This window comes from Anolis carolinensis, chromosome 3 (genome assembly GCF_035594765.1).
Source record: "Anolis carolinensis isolate JA03-04 chromosome 3, rAnoCar3.1.pri, whole genome shotgun sequence".
In the NCBI taxonomy this organism is placed as follows: Eukaryota; Metazoa; Chordata; class Lepidosauria; order Squamata; family Dactyloidae; genus Anolis; species Anolis carolinensis.
The window spans coordinates 77997680-78016825 of record NC_085843.1 but is presented as its reverse complement, the minus strand read 5'-3'; the positions used below and the strand labels follow the sequence as shown (position 1 = coordinate 78016825).

Below are 19146 nucleotides of genomic sequence, written 5' to 3'. Positions count from 1 at the left end.
TCATTTTCATCATCTAATTATTTGTTCTTTGTTTTCCTCTTATTGTTACTACTGTACCATGGTTTTGTTGGGGCGGGGGGAATTAACTCATGAGTTCAAATAATTAAAATAATGCCTTAGAAAAAAAACCTCATCCAGCCACTCGGGATAATGAAAATTTAGACCACAGTTACCCTTACTATTTTTAGACAGTTGTCAAATGTAAGAAGAAGTATGTTAACACAGTAAAAGCTGTGTAAAAATAAAATTGCCATACTCTTAAAAATAATAGCATGCACATAAGAATTCACCAGAGGTTGACAGAAAAATTAACATTGCTATAGACTCATTTTAAATGCAAGGGAGTTAGGAAATTAAAGAGTGGACTGGACATGTTTCTGACTCCTCTCTCTCTCTACAATATGATCTATGTTTTGATGAAAATAACAAAAATAGATTGTTTTCTGCATGTCAGTACATTTGGTGTTGTAAAAGATGCCTTTGTTGTAATGAATGGCCTAAACATAGTCAGGCTACTGAAATTTGAAATAGAATTTAGTTTGCCTGTGCTCTTGTAATAGGAACTGTAGTGCAATTTATCTTAAGATTTCCTAAAATTTCAATATCTCTTCTCCCCTTCTAGTTCCTTGATGATTTAAGCAAATGGACATTGCTAATTGTATCACCTTTCAGTTATTTGGATAAAATATTTGAAGCAGAACATATTGCATTTGTGACAGAAAGTATTTCTGCTCAAGCAGATAATTCAAAGGCTATAACTTCTTCAGCAGATAAGGTGAGTTTATTGTTTATGTTGTTTTGTTAAAAGCCATTCTGTGAGTGATAGTTTGTAGTAACGATTTTGTTTTTTGAAAGACTGGGTTTACAAATGGGCTGGAAGAGCACAGAGAGCAGCATTTGAAGATGAAGTAACAAGTAAATCAACAAACAAGTCTCAAACAACAGTCTAAGCTCCAAAAACCCAAATCTACACTCAGAGTAATAATCTTTCAGCATGTGGGAGGGCGCATATATTAATAAACACAAGCATGTGTGTTTGTAGCTGTGTGAGATAGAATCTATCTCCAGTGCAACATCCCATTAAATTAAGTTAGCAGTACTATTATAGTTAGCCCTCCCTGTTAGCACACATCTCTTTCATGGACTGGATTATTTGTAAGTTTATACTTGCCACTTAAGTAGCACCATCTCCTTGCTTCCTCGACACAACTGAATGTCCTATCCTTCCAACAATGCCAGACAGATTTTAAATCCCTTTCCAGCCCATCAGTCACCTCATCCTATCGCTCTTCCTCCCAATTCTATCCTCAGACTCCATCTATACTGCCGTATAATGCAATTTTAGAATGCAATTTGTGTTTTATGGAAATAGTGAAATATGACAATATATGAATCTATATTGCCATATAATCCAGTTGAATGCAGTTAATCTGCATTCTGAAGCTGCATTATATGGCAGTGTAGATGGGGCCTCAATCACGTGTTCTTCTAAAAGCCAGCCAGATTTTGAACTGCTTTCCAACCCAGCATTCTTTTCACCTCTTCCTCATAATTCTCTCCACTCAATAACCTTTCTTTGTAACTGCATCAGCATGTGGAGGGGCCGATGCAGTGCAAAATGGTTTAAAAACTGTTAGGCATTTTTGGAAATACAAGACTTGAAAGAAGAGGACTCGAAGGAAGAGATTGAAGTGAAGACATCTATGAGTTGGAAAGCAGTTTAAAGTCTGTTTGACTCTTTTGGAAGAACAGGCTCTTAAGAGACACGGAAGAGGCACGGGACAGAGAGATTCAGCTGAGGCATCCTGGTAGCAAAATGAGTAAAGGAAATGGTGGATTGGTGCTACAACAGGAGTCTGTAGCAGGTGGGAGCGTAGAGAATTACAGTGTTGACAGTTTTCTACTATTGTGGGGTTCCTGAGGCAGTCATGTCCCCACTTCCCCAAATATATGTATTTCAAGTAGCTTTGTTCTATTTATTGCCTGCAGTGTACTGTGTTTGTGATGCCTCATGGGCCTTGTAGTCCTGTTCCTAGTGCTATCGTGGCAGATGAAGATGAAAACATGGGGTTTTCGCCGGTTCAACAAGAGCCGGAGTCCTTTCACCTGCCGGATGTTGATGTTTGTCCTCAAGAATTCAGTAAAACAGACCTTGGGCATGCCTCGCCTCCGTTTCCCAGGAGGGAATCTTACTCTAGAGACAGAGGAGTCAGAGAAGCAAATCGCAGGAGTTTACGGATCGCTGCCAAACAACAGGCTGATTAGGCCTGCTTCCCTTGGGATGCTTCAACCTCGAGATGAAGGAAGAAATCTCTAAGGTGGACCCCCCTGGGACTCTTGAAAGACTCATCGCCCAGTGTTTACGGGCTGAAGTCCTGCTTGCCAACAAGAAGCAGTGGCTCCGAGGTCAGAGTGGAAGAGCCGGAGTAAAGCCCCCCACTCCTACCAGTGTCCAGCCTCGTCCAGTATGGAGACCCCCACCGCCAGCCCCTAGCCCCATGGGAAGCGAGGAGGAGCCGATGCAGTTGGGCAATGTGTGCCCCAGGCTGGATGTTGCTGAAAAGGCCCACCGCCAACGCTTGAATCTGTGCTGGTACTGTGGGAATGGGGGCCACTTTGCCAGGGAGTGCCCAGCCAAGAAGAAGCCCCCCGCCCGTCTGGCGGCGGCGGTTTCCGCGGAGGCGGAGGCTGCCGAGGCGGCTGGAACAAAGCCGGCGGGGGAAGCCAGCGACCGGGCGTAGAAGGGCTCGCCAACCCGGTCAAAAACTCCACTCAAGAGCCACAAACGGGGGTCCTATTTCTCCTGGTGGTCACACTGTTGTCAATAAAAAAGGGACCCGTCATGATCCATGCCATGATAGACTCAGGGGCAACAAACAATTTCATCGATAGAGACTATGCTAACTCTCTGGGACTACAATATCATGATTTCAAGAACGCCCGGGTGGTGCAAGCCATAGACGGCCGACCCCTGAAGACAGGTCCAGTAAGCCAATGGACCGAGCCCACCAGAATGTGGATAAGGGAACACATGGAAGAAATCTCCTTCTTCGTCACCGAGGTTCCTCATTTCCCCGTGATCTTGGGTATCCCGTGGCTGACACTCCATGACCCAAACATCTCCTGGTCCAACAAAGAACTGCAGTTCGCCTCAAGGTATTGCCAAAATCATTGTCTAGTAGCCAAGGTCTGCCATGCCACAGATGCAGAACCCATCATCACCTTGCCCAAGAAATATTCGGACTTTTGGGATGTCTTCAATGAAAAAGAAGCCGAGAAACTACCCCCACATAGACCCTATGACTGTGCCATTGACCTGGTGGAGGGGGCCCGAATTCCGCGAGGACACCTCTATTCCCTGACTGAACCAGAGCAGGAAGCTCTCAGGGAGTTTATAGAGTCAAACCTCCGCAAGGGGTTCATCAGACCCTCTCAATCCCCAGCCGCTTCCCCAGTGATGTTTGTGAAAAAGAAGTCAGGGGACCTATGCTTGGTTGTGGACTATCTGGCACTGAACAACATCACGAAGCGGAACCGCTACCCATTGCCACTGATCTCGGACCTATTGGACCAACTCCGAGGGGCCAAGGTTTACACCAAACTGGATCTTCGCGGGGCTTACAATCTGGTTCGCATAAGAGAAGGGGACGAATGGAAAACCGCCTTCCAGACCAAATTCGGATTATACGAGTCCCTAGTCATGAATTTCGGATTATCTGGAGCTCCCGCAACGTTCCAGCATTTTGTTAACGATATCTTCCAAGACTATCTAGATCGGTTCTTGATCATATACTTGGACGACTTTTTGGTGTTCTCAAAATCACAGACCGAACACGACCAGCACGTCAAAATGGTGCTACAACGATTGCGGGATCATGGACTATATGCCAAGTTAGAGAAATGCGCCTTTGATTTGCAAGAGGTAGACTTCCTGGGATAACGCGTCTCGCCACTAGGACTATCCATGGACCCGGCAAAGGTTTCGGCCGTATTGGAATGGCGGGCGCCAACTAACAAAAAGGAAGTACAGCGCTTCTTGGGGTTTGCAAACTACTACCGCAAATTCATCCCAGACTTCACTCGCTGGTCTGACCCAATCACCAGCTGCATCCGAGGAAAACAACCTTTCCGTTGGACAGAACAAGCCGAAAAAGGGTTCTACCAGCTAAAGCAATTATTCACGACCCAGCCAATTCTACAGCACCCTGATCCTAAAACCCCTTTTGTTGTGCAGGCTGATGCCTCTGATGTGGCAATAGGGGCTGTACTGATGCAACCAGTGGGAGAACATCTCCATCCTTGTGCCTATTACTCACGACAACTAACGGCTCCAGAGAGGAACTATACCATTTGGGAAAAGGAACTCTTAGCCATAAAGGCAGCCTTTGAAAATTGGAGACATTGGCTAGAAGGGGCCAAATTCCCCATTGAAGTTCATACTGACCATCGGAATTTGGAGCATCTAAGAACCGCATAAAAGCTAAACCAAAGACAACAACGCTGGGCTTTGTTCTTTGAACGTTTTGACTTCCGGATCCATTATGTGACTCCGGCTCAGACCAAGCAAGCAGATGCCCTGTCACGGAAACCAGAGTATGCAGCAGGGCGCAGAGACACCTCAGAATCTCAATTGCTGCAACCCGAGAACTTTGCCACGCTCACAGTGGGAAACACCAAATCCACTTCAATTGAGCCAGCTCCTCCTAACCCAGAATCCCCTTTCACTCAAGAGATTAGGGCCAGTCAACAGACAGATGCCTGGGCTCAAGAACAGATTCGCCAAGGACTACGTTTCCCTTTCTCACTCAAGAACGATCTATTATGCTACAGGAACCATGTTTACATCCCTCCAGGCCCCGGCAGAGAAAAGGCACTTCGTTTGTGCCATGACAGCAAGCCTGCCGGACATTTTGGGCTATTCAAAACCATACACTTAATTCTGCGAGACTTCTGGTGGCCCAAGATTCGCAAAGATGTGGAGAATTATGTTAACACCTGCCCTGTATGCCAGCGTTCCAAGACGCGAAGGGAGAAGCCGTCAGGGCTACTACATCCCCTTCCCACTCCTTCTCGCCCATGGGAGATAATTTCTGCGGATTTTATCACTGATCTACCACCCTCCCTTGGATTCACCACGATTCTAGTAGTGGTAGACCTTTATACCAAGTTGGCCCATTTCATCCCCTGCGATGGCCTTCCCACGGCCAAAGAAACTGCAGACTTATTTCTTCAGCATGTATTCCGACTACATGGATTGCCCAAGAGTTTGGTCACTGACCGTGGATCCCAATTCACCTCTCGTTTTTGGAAAGCCCTACAAAAACTATTGGGCATAGACTCTCGTTTATCCTCAGCTCACCATCCCCAAACAGATGGACAAACTGAGCACACCAATGCCACTTTGGAACAATATCTTCGCTGTTATGTAAACTACAACAGGACAATTGGGCTTCCCTATTACCTCTGTCAGAGTTTGCTTACAACAATGGTGTCCAGAATTCGACTAAAGAAACCCCATTTTTTGCGAATTATGGTTTTCATCCTCGTTTCTTTCCTCCCATCATGGAGACCTCAGAAGTCCCTGCGGCAGAAGATTGGCTACAGGAACTCACAGCGGTGCAAGAACTCTTGCACCAGCAACTTGATCAAGCCAAGGTGGACTACAAACGCCACGCTGACAGCCATCGCCAGCCTGGCCCCGAGATCAAGGTAGGAGATCGGGTTCTGTTGTCCACTCGCTTTTTGCCCTCCCACCGTCCCTGCCGGAAGTTAGATGCCCGCTTCATTGGTCCCTACCCAGTGGTGGCGCAACTTAACCCCGTGACTTTCAAACTCCAACTTCCGCGCTCCATGCGCATTCATCCGGTGTTCCACCGTTCCCTGCTACTTCCGGCGGATGGGGTACGCCCCGACGAATCGGCCGCCCCCCGCCCCTGTTTTAGTGGACGGAGAGGAGGAATTCGAGGTTCAGGACATTTTGGATTCTCGCTTCCATCGCCGCCGCCTTCAGTATCTCATTGACTGGGTTTTGGCCCCGAAGAACGCTCCTGGGAAGACGCTTCCACAGTCCACACCCCTGATTTGGTCCGCCGCTTCCATCAGGCCTACCCTACCAAGCCGCGGCCCCGCGACTCTCGGGGACGGGCCCTGAATGAGGGGGGCCTTGGGAGAGGGGATAGTGTGATGCCTCATGGGCCTTGTAGTCCTGTTCCTAGTGCTATTGTGGCAGATGAAGATGGAAACATGGGGTTTTCGCCGGTTCAACAAGAGCCGGAGTCCTTTCACCTGCCGGATGTTGATGTTTGTCCTCAAGAATTCAGTAAAACAGACCTTGGGCATTCCTCGCCTCCGTTTCCCAGGAGGGAATCTTACTCTAGAGACAGAGGAGTCAGAGAAGCAAATCGCAGGAGTTTACGGATCGCTGCCAAACAACAGGCTGATTAGGCCTGCTTCCCTTGGGAAATTCTAAGGAGTCTTGCATCTGGACAGAGTTGGGTTTCGCTTCTCGTTCTCTAGGGAAAGAGATTGTTGGCGGGAAAACGAGACCCAATATAGGTGTTTGACGAGGGAGATTCTTTGCGGAGTCAACAGAGCTGCTTCAGGAGTGAGATCGTGTGTGGACTTCGTAACCCCAGTTCCTTGCTTCCCGGATCAAGAATTCAAGTACTGCCTTGCTTTGCTGTTATCCATGGACCTTGTTCCAAGATTCACTGTTTGCCTTGTTTCTAGTCACGGACCTTGTCAAAGAACCAAGTCTATTTCCAGCCTTGTTGTCAAGCTTCATTGGACTTCTAAGACTCTGACATTTCCCCACACTATTGCTTGGCAATAGTGTGTGTTTCGGTATTGGATTAAGAATTTTGAACTCTAATATCATTTATTGGACAATACATTTTTGGACTATATTTGACCTCATTTGAAAGGTCTGCTTCTGGACTATATTCTTCACTTGTTTTTATTGCTTTTATATATTTCCTTAATAAAGATATTAGATAGAGATTGGCCTCCGTGTATGGTTCTTGGTGCCCAGCTGCCAGGGGTCTGACAGTGTTGTACATTGGTTTCCATACCCCTAGGCTCATCCTTACCAAAATCCTGGAAAGTAGGATTAGCTGGAATATTAGAATTGGCCTATGGTAACTATAGGAGCTTCGTGGGGAAGCTGAAAATTGAATCTAATAATGCCATCATATAAATCTGTAGAATCTTAGAATTGGTTCCAAGCATCACATAATCCAATCCCCTTCCAATTCAGGAACCCATAATTATGATATAGTTTATTTTTTGTTCTATTATGTCCTTCCAATTTACATAACATATTGTGGGGCTAAGAAATAGCCAAAAAGTTGAAGGAAAGTTATCTGAGGTTTGAAAAATCCTTTTCCAAGGAAAAACTACCATATATACTTGAGTATAAGCCGACCCAAATATAAGCTGACGCACCTAATTTTACCACAAAAAACTGGGAAAACTTAATTGACTCGATTATAAGACGAGGGTGGAAAATGCAGCAGCTACTGGTAAATTTCAAAAATAAAAATATATACCAATAAAGTTACATTAATTGAGGCATCAATAGGTTAAATGTCTGAATATTTACATAAAAATGTAATTTAAGATAAGACTATCCAACTCTGCTTATATCATTATTCACACCTTCTTCAATGTAAATGTGGTTATGTATCCTTTCAATAATAATAGAGTAAAATAATAAATGTAATAATACCAATAATAGCGTAAAATAATAAATGTAATAATTACAATAACAAATAGAATAAAATAATAAATGTAATAATAATAGAGTAAAATAATGAATATAATAATAACAATAATAATAGAGAAAAATAATAAATGTACCTTATATACTTTAGTATAAGTTGGCCCGAATTAAGCCGGCCAGGACCCTCTCTTGAGTATAAGCCGAGGAAGGCTTTTTCAGTCCTATAAAAAGGGCTGTAAACTCAGCTTATACAGTAAGCAAGTTTGGGGAATCTGTAATCACTTAACTCTAGGAATTTAAATGTAACTGTTGGAGCTTAATATCTGCTGTTTTAAGACATTCCAGATTCCAGTGATTTTGTGGGCTCACTCTCATGGAGTGATGAGAAAACAGATGTTTTATAAATCTGACCAAATCTCAGGTTCAAGTTGCTTTTACTTTTATTCACGTGTCTAACATTTTTGATATGAACAAAATGAATTCAGGACTATTGCCTGCAAATGTGAAACCAAATACAATTTTTTAAAAATAATACGTGTGTGTTCTGTGTAACCTATGCAAATCTAAGTTAACTGAAAACAGTACTTTTATTTTGTATTTAGCTAGGACACAACTTTGTCTATAGCTATTTCCTGGTTGTTCATGCCACATGTCATGAATGTGTTTTTTTAAAAATAATTTTTATTATACTTTTGTACATATATATGTATATACAGATAAGATAAAATAATATTAAAAACAAAACAAAAACACAGAACACACCATGGGTGGGGGGAGGAGGGGGGAGTAAAGTTGGGGGCAGGGAAAAAAGAAGAGGAAAAAAAAGAAAGAGAGAGAGAGAGAGAGAGAAACAATAGGGAAGATGGGGAAGGGGGGGTCGACTTCCACTTCACTCGGCAGGTAGGTCTGTCTTTCTCATTTTGAAAATTCTTCATCTGTTCCTCTTTACTTGCTTCTTTTCCCATTGCTATTTTATTGTCTTCTTCACGGGATCTGTGATTAGGTTTGGACTCAATCTTAGGGCGTGTTCTGGAATTTCTTCTTCTTCTTTTTTTTGTATATAAAAATTAATTTATTTTCTTTATTTAATTATTGTTATTTATATAGTCCTTCCTTTATTCTTTATTTTCCGATCCTATTTTGTAGCCATGTTAGTTCCTAAGTACTTTTCTATTGCTTGCCAGTTTGTTTCTTTCCTTGGTCTGCCCTGATTCTTTGCTATTAAATAGGTTAGCCTATCCATATTTTTTATTTCCGCCACTTTAGTTAACCATTCCTCTGTCTTAGGTATTACTTTCTGTCTCCAATATCTGGCGTATGACATTCTGGCCGAAGTGGTTAGATATGTCATTAGTTTTTCCTCATTTATGTCCTGGGATTCTTTAAAAATTCCTAACAAGTAGAGTTCTGGAGTCTTTTTCGCTTTTATATTCAACATATTTTGTATAATTTCATGTATTTTATTCCAATATTCTTTCGCTTTTTTACATTCCCACCAAATATGATGGAAGGTTCCCTCTTTTTCACCGCATTTCCAACATTTGTAGTTTTTAGTTTTATTAATCATTCTTAATTTTTTGGGGGTGATATACCACCTGTAAAACATCTTCATCCAGTTCTCTTTTAACTGGTAAGAATATGTGTGTTTTAACTTCCTTCCCCAGCATGCTTCCCACTCTTCCATTTGGATGGGCCTTCCTATATCTGTGGCCCATTTAACCATATTATTCTTTACCTGTTCTATCTCCGTATTCCATTCTAGTAATATTTTGTAAATTCTTGAGATTAGGTGGCCTGTTGAGAATAGTATTTTGTCCCAGAGATTGTTTTTCCCCATGAAACCCTTTATTTCATCTTTTTTATAGTATTCCTTCAATTGGCCATACTGTAACCAAGTTATATTTTTATATTCTGTTTTCAACTCCTGTTGGGATTTTAATACATATTCTGATCCTTGCAGTTTTATTAGATCTTCGTATTTGGGCCATTGTGACCAACCTAGAAGTCTCCTTTGGACCGCCTCGAGAGGGGAGATCCATGTCGGGGTCTTATTATACATTCTTAGTTTATATTTGTTCCAAGTTTTTATAAGCGCCGATCTAATGAAGTGATTTCCAAAATTTTTCTCGATTTTAATTTTGTCGTACCATAAATATGAATGCCAGCCGGCTCTTAAATCAAATCCCTCTACTGTTAATTTTTTTTATTTTTTAATTGAATCCAATCTTTTATCCAAATTAAGTTACTGCCTTTGTAATGCGTCTTCAAATCTGGCATGGCAAACCCACCCCATGTCATGAATGTTGGCTGTACCCAAATACTAGTTTGAAAACCATGCGACCCTTACCTGCATCTGTTAACAACTTATTTATCCCTTTACTGTTTTATGTAAACTTGCTTCAAGATAAAAGGTAGTATCCACTTGAAAGTTCTTCTGTTCAAATCCCATTGAAATAGAAAGCTGCTCAAGAGGTTGGGAGTGTTATGTTCTCTTATACCACTGAAGCATATACAATACATTTCTAAATACATTATATATTAAATTACTATTGTATTTGTAGTTGTTAGTGTTTTCATTTGCCTCTGCCAGCATTACCATATTAATTGCATATTTGTTAATAAAATGACTTTTGTGGATTTCTTCTATTTCTTGCATAAAATTCCTACTTCTGGAACATGCAGTACCTATCAACTGATTATGTACAAATCATAATTTAAACATTTCAACACAACTTTTAACTAAATTTTGTAATGAATGTACAGATTTTGTGTGTTTTTTCCTTCTCAGATTGTGAAATGGTCAGACTTCTGTTCGCCTTTGGCCTTTAAAACTGGAGAACCTTATATATTATTTGCTGAGGCCAGCATAGATAACTTCAGTAGTCTTGGAATAGCATTCATGGAAGATAGACTCCAAATGGATAATGGAATGGTTCCTCAAAAAATTATGTGTAAGTATACTTAGAAATAAAATGTGTTGTAAACTTTGTACTTCCCAGTCTAAAACAAGTATATTTGCAGTGGCACACTAGTACTTTGCACCAGTTTATCTTTAGCATTCTGTACAAGATAATAGGGAGCCATTCATTTTGCTCTTCTGCTACCAGTTGCAGTTCTGTTGTTGAAACTGTGCTTTTATTCACCTTACTGTGTCTTTATTGAAGACATTAAGATACAAGCCTCATGTTATAGTAGAAAGATGCAATTGGTTTAACGAATAGTAATCTGGAAATATGGTGGCTTCTGTAGTAAAGGCAGCTGTTACTAAATATTAATGATTTAGGCTTACCTTTGTAAATATGCTGTTAGTAAGATGCATGTAATAATTTTAAATTTTTACTGCAACATTATTTAGCATTGTTTTTGTATTTTATATAGTTATTCTAATGATTTACTTTAAAATGTGTCAGCTGTGCACCTACAGATGTCAAAGCTGGAAGAATTAGATCAATTATCAAATGTCAAAAAAGAAGGAAATGCTAATCAGATGCAGCATGGAGAATGGACTCAAGAGCCTCCTTTTGTGACAGCTACTAAACCAGAAGTAAAAACTGCTGATTGTGCAGGAGATGATGAGGAAGAGGAGAAAGGAACAGAATATCCTGAAAAACTTGAGCAAGTATCTGAAAGAGAGGTGGATACTGGTGAACATCATCACCTGCATCTTTCTAGCTGCCACGAGTGCTTAGAACTGGAAAACAGCACAATTGAGTCTGTTAAATTTGCTTCTGTAGAAAACATTCCAGAACTTCCTGATGATTACAGTTGCAATTTGGAAGGCGTTAATAGTGACTGTCCAACAGAATATCTGAAAAGAATAAGCCTTTCTGGGAAGCCTCCCAATATTTTAGTCTATGTTGGTTCTGACACTGAAAAAGTGAAATTTGAAGAAATAAAATCAGTCATTTTGGAATGCATTGATTTTAACTCGTATACTATCTACCAGTTGTTAGAGAAACATGTTTTAAGTGTTCCTTGGGTTCATAATGCACTACTATTAATCATTGCTACATCAGAGCCTATCACAGATGCAGTGTCTAAACAATTTTTAACTTTCATGTCAGAAGGTGGGAAAATTTTGGGACTTTCATCTTTTTTCACTTTTGGTGGTATACGTGTAAAGAGTAAACAAGAATTAATTGGCACAGTTCAAGCTTTTGTGTTTTCAAATGCTGAGAACAGTGAAATTAAACTCAATGTGCTAGCTAGTGGGAAAATATTTGAGAAAGAAATTGTGGAAGAACCTAACTTTCTGAAGCCACTAGGTTTCTTGGACAGTCCAGATAAAGATATGTTGATCATCCAGCTGCCGTGTGGAAATAATGGAGGAGAAGCCATACTCTGTCAGGTATAGTGTCCAAATATTCAGTTTACCTATTATTTTTTTCCCAAAGGATTGTTAAATAATGGTACTTTCATACATATTTCATAGTAAATCATATGTACAATAAACATTTTATCCTAGAAAATTGAGTAATTATTGCTGCTGTGCATGGTTTTGCTCCAAAGTGTTCTTTGTGTAAACAGAAGACATTTCAATATCTGTGATGAAATGTGGATGAACAGTCCCTGATTCCTCTCACTACTTTGTCTGTAGTACATTTATGAGAAGAGACTGCATGTTTCTTTACATGATCGTTCCTTTTAAAAATTAGCATAAGTTGGGTGGAAGCTTCCTGTGCTACTGGATTCCCATATTTGTTACAGTAACATTTCAACCTTTTATATAAAAGGTAGTACAGTAGAGTCTTGTTTACCCAGCCTTTGCTCATCCAATGTTCTGTATTATCCAACAGTCTGCCTTTTAGTAGTCAATGTTTTTGTAGTCAATGTTTTCAATACATTGTGATGTTTTGGTGCTAAATTTGTAAATACAGTAGTTACTAAGTAACGTTACAGTGTTTTGAACTGCTTTTTCTGTCGATGTGTTGTAACATGTCATGTTTTGGTGCTTAATTTGTAAAATCATAACTTAATTTGACATTTAATAGGCTTTTCCTTAATCCCTCCTTATTCAACACTTTCGCTTATCCAACGTTCTGTGGGCCAGTTTATGTTGGATAAGTGAAACTCTACTGTATTACTTAATTTCAAAATTAGGATCATGTGAATTTAAATTTAATGTGGGTTTTAAAATTAATTGTAGGTCAATACAGTTTCTAAAATAGCGCTATGAATCAGTTTTAAAGTTCCTTTTTTTCTTTACATTTGCAGGCACATTTAGAGGTTAATATCCAAAGTTTGTCTAATAGATCTAAAGATGACTTCAATTTACTCAAATTAAGCAATGCTAAAAGATACAAAGTTCTTACCAATATCCTGACCCAACTTGGCTTGAATTGTCAAATGAGTGAAGTTCCTCCATTAACTCCTATTTACCTCCTTTCATCAAATAAGGTAAGTCTCTTTTTAGCTTAAAGGTAGCATTCAAAAACAATCCATCCATTGCTGTGAACTTCATTGCTGTTTTCTGGGTTTTTCTTTTTTAAAAAAATATTGTGATTATGTCTTGGAATATGTCCATAACTCTCTTTGCAAAGCATAGTCATTCTTGGTTCAATGGTTTGTACATTCATCAAAGGTATGGTCAGGTTGGATTTCAGTCAGTGGTTCTCAACCTGTAGTGTTTTGACCTACAGCTTCCAGAAATCCCAGACAGTTTACCAGCTGTTAGGGTTTCTGGGAGTTGAAGACCAAAACATCTGGGGACCCACAGGTTGAGAACCACTGATTTAGGTGATCATGTAAAGTTAAGTATCCATAGCTGTCCACTATTTAGTGGGCATCTAAATACACTGCCTGCACATTTTAACATATAGTACAAAGCCTATCTAAACTGGAATGAAGTTTGAAGAAATGTTTATGATCTCATGTTTTACTTAATTTACATTTAAAGAGATAAGCTATGTATGTTCAAGGCAGTAAATGTAAAGCACGGGAATTTGGATAGTGTACGGCGCATGATCTATATATATAAAAGAGTGATGGAATCAGGGCACTGGACAAAACAACAAAACTACAGGCCCCCCCAACCTCGAAATTTGACAACAAAACCCATCATCCACGCCTCTAGGTTGATACAACAAAAAGAAAAGAAAAATAAAGTCCTAATTAGAGGGAGAGCAATAATTGTTTTTATCCAATTGCTGCCAGTTTAGAGGGCTAATCTCTGCCCACTTGGTCTCCTAGCAACCAACTCAGCACAGGGACAGCCAGGGTTCAGTTAGGGGACAGGCAGATTTAGGCCTCTTCCACAGATTATCTAATTTGCACTGGATTATATGGCAGTGTAGACTCAAGGCCCTTCCACATAGCTATATAACCCATTTATAATCTTATATTATCTGCTTTGCACTGGATTATCTTGACTCCACACTGCCATATAATCCACTTCAATGTGCATTTTATATAGCTGTGAAGAAGGGGCCTCATATAATCCAGTTCTAAGCAGATAATATAAGATTATCAATATACAGTAGGGTCTCACTTATCCAGCATAAACAGGCCAGCAGGGTAAGTGAATATGTTGGATAATAAGGGGATTCAGGAAAAGCCGATTAAACATCAAATTAGGTAATGATTATACAAATTAAGCACCAAAACATCATATTATACAACAAATTTGACAGAAAAAGTAGTTCCATGTGCAGTAATGCTATGTAGTAATTACAGTAGAGTCTCACTTATCCAACACTCACTTATCCAACATTCTGGATTATCCAACACATTTTTGTAGTCAATGTTTTCAATATATCGTGATATTTTGGTGCTAAATTCATAAATACAGTAATTACTACATAGCATTACTGCGTATTGAACTACTTTTTCTGCCAAATTTGTTGTCTAACATGATGTTTCGGTGCTTCATTTGTAAAATCATAACCTAAATTGATTTTTAATAGGCTTTTCCTTAATCCCTCCTTATTATCCAACATATTCGCTTATCCAACATTCTCCCGGCCCATTTATGTTGGATAAGTGAGACTCTACTGTACTGTATTCACAAATTTACCACTAAAATATCACAATGAATTTAAAACACTGACTACAAAAACATTGATTATGAAAAGGCAGACTGCGTTGGATAATCCAGAACATTGTATAAGCGAATGTTGGATAAGTGAGATTCTACTTTAATATGAAATAATTACTGGGATAGAATAATGCAGAACAATATAATCTCTAAAACCAGGACTGTACATAAATACCAACTGTCTGAAAGCAGGGAAATTGGAAATTCCACAAAGGAAACAATCAGGAACAGCTAACACCTCCAAGAAAGGATTCTTCCAGAAAGGAAGCTGAGAAGAGCGTGAAGCACTATTACCAAAGTTGTTATTATTATTATTATTATTATTATTATTATTATTATTATTATTATTATTATTATTATTATTATTGTGTTGCAGTCAACCATGAAAATGAATACAATCTGGCTCCAAGTATTCAAAAACACTAAAATCAGAATATATAAAAATTAATGTGGTATAATAAAACAGAACAATACAATCTCTAAAATCAGAACACTAAATAAAGAACAACACTCTGAAAACAGGGGAATTCCACACAGGAAACAATCAGGGCCAGCTAACACCTCCCAACAAAGTATTCCCATCATCAAAGTCTGGCAAATCCTCTGTTTTCTCAGTGCCACAGACAGTAGAAGCACATAAAATATCGCAAACAACACCACTCTGAAAACAAGGGAATTCCAGACAGGAAACAATCAGGGCCAGCTAACACCTCCCAACAAAAAATTCACTCAGGGAGGAAACAGCCAGGCTTTAAATCTGCAAGGCCATTACATCCTAATCATTTTTCCTAATTGCAGCATTCATACTTGCCTCCAACAGACAAAAAAAAATCAGAAATATTGTATATTCACAACCTTTAGGAAATAATATCCCCTGATGGCGCAGCATGTTAAAGCGCTGACCTGCTGAACTTCTGGACCGAAAGCGGAGAGAGCCCCCACTGTTAGCCCCAGCTTCTGCCAACCCAGAAGTTCAAAAACATACAAATGTGAGTGCATCAATAGGTACTGCTCCGGTGGGAAGGTAACGCCGCTTCATGCAGTCATCCCACATGACCTTGGAGGAGTCTACGGACAACGCCGGCTCTTCAGCTTAGAAATGGAGATGAGCACCAACCCCTAGAGTCAGTCGTGTCCGACTCTGGGGGAGGTGCTTATCTTCATTTCTAAGCTGAAGAGCTGCTTTTGTGCGTAGACACTCCCAAGGTAATGTGGCGGGCATGACTGCATGGAGCGCCGTTACCTTTCCGCCTGAGCGATACCTATTGATCTACTTACATTTGCATATTTTCAAACTGCTAGGTTGGCAGAAGCTGGGACTAACAGTGGGAGCTCACTCTGCTTCCCTGATTTGAACTGCCTACCTTTCAGTCAGCAAGTTCAGCAGTTTAACCCACTGTGGCATTGGGGTTCCATAAGACTTTATACACTATATCAGGGGTCCCCAAACTTTTTAAACAGGGGGCCAGTTCACGATCCTTCGGACCATTGGAGAGCCGGACTACAGTTGGCCACCGAGCAATAATAATTAATAATGACAACAACAACAATAAAAAGTGGGTTGAAAGAGACCCTTTGGGCCATTGAGTCCAACCCCCTTCTGCCTTTGTGCACCAAAAGCACAAGCAAAGCACCCCTGACAGGTGGCCACCCAGCCTCAATGTTATTAATAATAATCATCATCATAATCATAATCATAAAGAGGGTTGGAAGAGACCCCTTGGGCCATTCAGTCCAACCCCCTTCTGCCTTTGTGCACCAAAAGCACAAGCAAAGCATCCCTGACAGATGGCCACCCAGCCTCAATGTTAATAATAATAATAATAATAATAATAATAATAATAATAATAATAATAATAATAATAATAAGGGTTGGAAGAGAAGAAGAGACCCCTTGGGTCATTTAGCCCAACCCCTTTCTGCCTTTGTGCCGTGGGGGCCGGATAAATAGCTTCGATGGGCCGCATCCGGCCCCCGGGCCTTAGTTTGGGGACCCCTGCACTATATCATATAATAGCAATTCTTGGATTTGCTTTCCTTTTCCTCAGTTGTTTTATGCAAATGGGTGCTTTGTATATTCTTTCTTTAAGAAAATCCTATTGGTGATTAAGCATGACTTGTTTGTGTATGTAATTTCATCTGTTGATTCACAGTAACTCCATGCATTTCATAGGTTTTTCTTAGGCTAGAAATATTCTGGTGGTTTTGCCAGTTCCCTCCTCTGTAATACAGCATATGGCACCTTTTATTTATTTCTGTGTGGAAAAAATGCCCCACAAGATGGCACTTCTGAGCTATTTTACAGTTTGTATTCTCAGGTTGACTGAAGGAGCAATCTGCAACTATGGGTTTCTTACATGACTGATTACTGTTTCTCAGATGGTGGCCTCCTTAGTAATGATGTGTCAAAAAGCTGCAAAACATTTTTGGCAGGCTTGTGAGGGTTTTTTTTTTAGAAGCTCAAAATGTCAGTAGATGCGCTTCAGCAAATGATACTGAGAATTATATGCTATAAATTTTTAAGTTTAAGGCCAACAAAATTTATTACAAAATTAAGAAACAACAAGGTTTTTTTCCCAAGGTGGGAAGACAGGGGTCTGGAGTGCATATGTTTGTCTGATTGTTTTAAAACTCAAAAGTTCAGTATTACACACCAGAGATTTGGATGAATCTTTGTTTTAATGATCATATGAGCAATTTCACAAGGTTCATATTAAGAGAGGGCCAAATTAGTGGTTTTGGTTTTGAAGTTTTGGGGGATGGGTGTATTTAATTAAATATTTCTTTTCCTGTGAGGGAAAAGTGGTAGAGGAGGACAATCCAGCCCCCTGATGTCAAATTGTGGTCAGTGGCTATTGGCGGACTATTGATAGCAGGGGAAGGGGTTGTCATGGAGAGGTAGCAGACCAGCAACAGGCTGCACATGGCTTTTTGTGATAGGAACCATCCCTAAAGATGACACCCCGATGTCTATGCTAGTTCGTCACCTCTGTGTGGTAAAGTCTTCAAAATGTCAAGAATTCATAGGCATTTATTTATTTATCATGTCAAGTGAACAAAGGGTACAGTTGTAATGTATTTAGAAGCACCAATAAAGTTTAAAAACTTGGCGTTATACTAAATGTCCTTTGACCAGTAGCTGGCCACGTGGGTGCCTCTGATGTTGCTATAAGAATGTCCTCCATTGTGCATGTGGCAGGGTTCAGACTTCATTGTAATAGGTGGTTTGTGGTTTGCTCTTCTCCACACTTGCATGTTGTGGACTCCACTTTGTAGCCCCATAGGCGTAAATGTGCAGCTTTGCACAGTACCTCACTAGCTACCATGTTGTGAGTGGAGGTCTGTGATTCTGCTGAAGACAACAGCTCCTCCTTCTCAGAACAATGCAGTAGTAAGTTGTTAAGATGGGCTGCCTACTGTGTGGAAGTGAGCATGTCTCAGGTGGACAACCTTGCATAAATAAATGAAGTATTTATTTGCGAGACTGTGGCATATATCACTAAAGATGTACTAGGTTTATCTCATAAAGGAAAAGACCAGAAAACTGTCCCTACTAGCTTTTTCTCGTCACAGTCTGAATCATCCAGCATGCCTTCCTCCTGGTCCTAACTAGAGCACCACTATTCGAAACATCATCACAAGCAAGCTTTTGACCTCACTGAGGCTGAATAAAGTTATGCAAAAGGGAGACTTACTATTATACAAAGTAGGTAGCTCAAGTGCATTCTTCTAGTTAAGGGATTAAGTGAAGTCAGATTCCACTCTGCAGGGATGGTAACATTCTGAAAAATGGATGGGAGGGGTAGCGTGAAGGCAGATTCCAAAGCAAACCCCCAATTCACTTTCTCCTTCATTATCTTAAATTAGAAAATTAATTTTTTTAACAAGAATTCCTTTCATAGAGAACCACTACAAACAATTATTCTGGGTTCCCCTGGGGAAGAAGAGTGGTATATACATTAAATAAATAATAATAATAATTAAGAGAAATTAAGATGATTTAATCTACACAAAGGCTGGGAAAATTAGCAACCCATTGTAAGTGAACCCCACCAAACAAAGAGAAAGAGAAACCCAAATTAGACCACATCTTAACACTACTAGACAACTTGTTTCTTCTAACTAAATATAAGCATAGGCAAATATTTTCCAAGCCCTTCTCCCAGTCTCAAGCTACAGTTTCAACCACCTAGTCAAAGAGATATTTTTAAAAAGAGTTTTAAAAAATGATATGCAATACATGAAAATTGTGTAGATAGGTTAATACAATTGTAATACAGCTTTGTTGTTGTTGTTTATTCATTCATTCGCTTCCAACTCTTTGTGACTTCATGGCCAGCCCACACCAGGGCTCCCTGTCGACCATTGTCACCCCCAGTTCCTTCAAGGTCAA

At 40.1% G+C, this 19146-nt stretch overlaps 1 protein-coding gene across 7 annotated transcripts in view; it reads left to right on the top strand.

The window, feature by feature from the left end:
- hlcs (holocarboxylase synthetase) overlaps positions 1–19146 on the top strand; it is a 162299-nt gene that overhangs the window by 12029 nt on the left and 131124 nt on the right. For all 7 annotated transcript variants that reach the window (XR_010004949.1, XR_010004947.1, XR_010004948.1 and 4 more), the window contains exons 2-5: positions 623–775; positions 10509–10671; positions 11131–12068; positions 12935–13117. Coding sequence is in view for 4 of the 7 variants with exons in the window: in XM_062977156.1 (XP_062833226.1) it covers positions 623–775; positions 10509–10671; positions 11131–12068; positions 12935–13117 (1437 nt within the window). In the remaining 3 variants the exon portion in view is untranslated. The remainder of the gene's footprint in view (positions 1–622; positions 776–10508; positions 10672–11130; positions 12069–12934; positions 13118–19146) is intronic.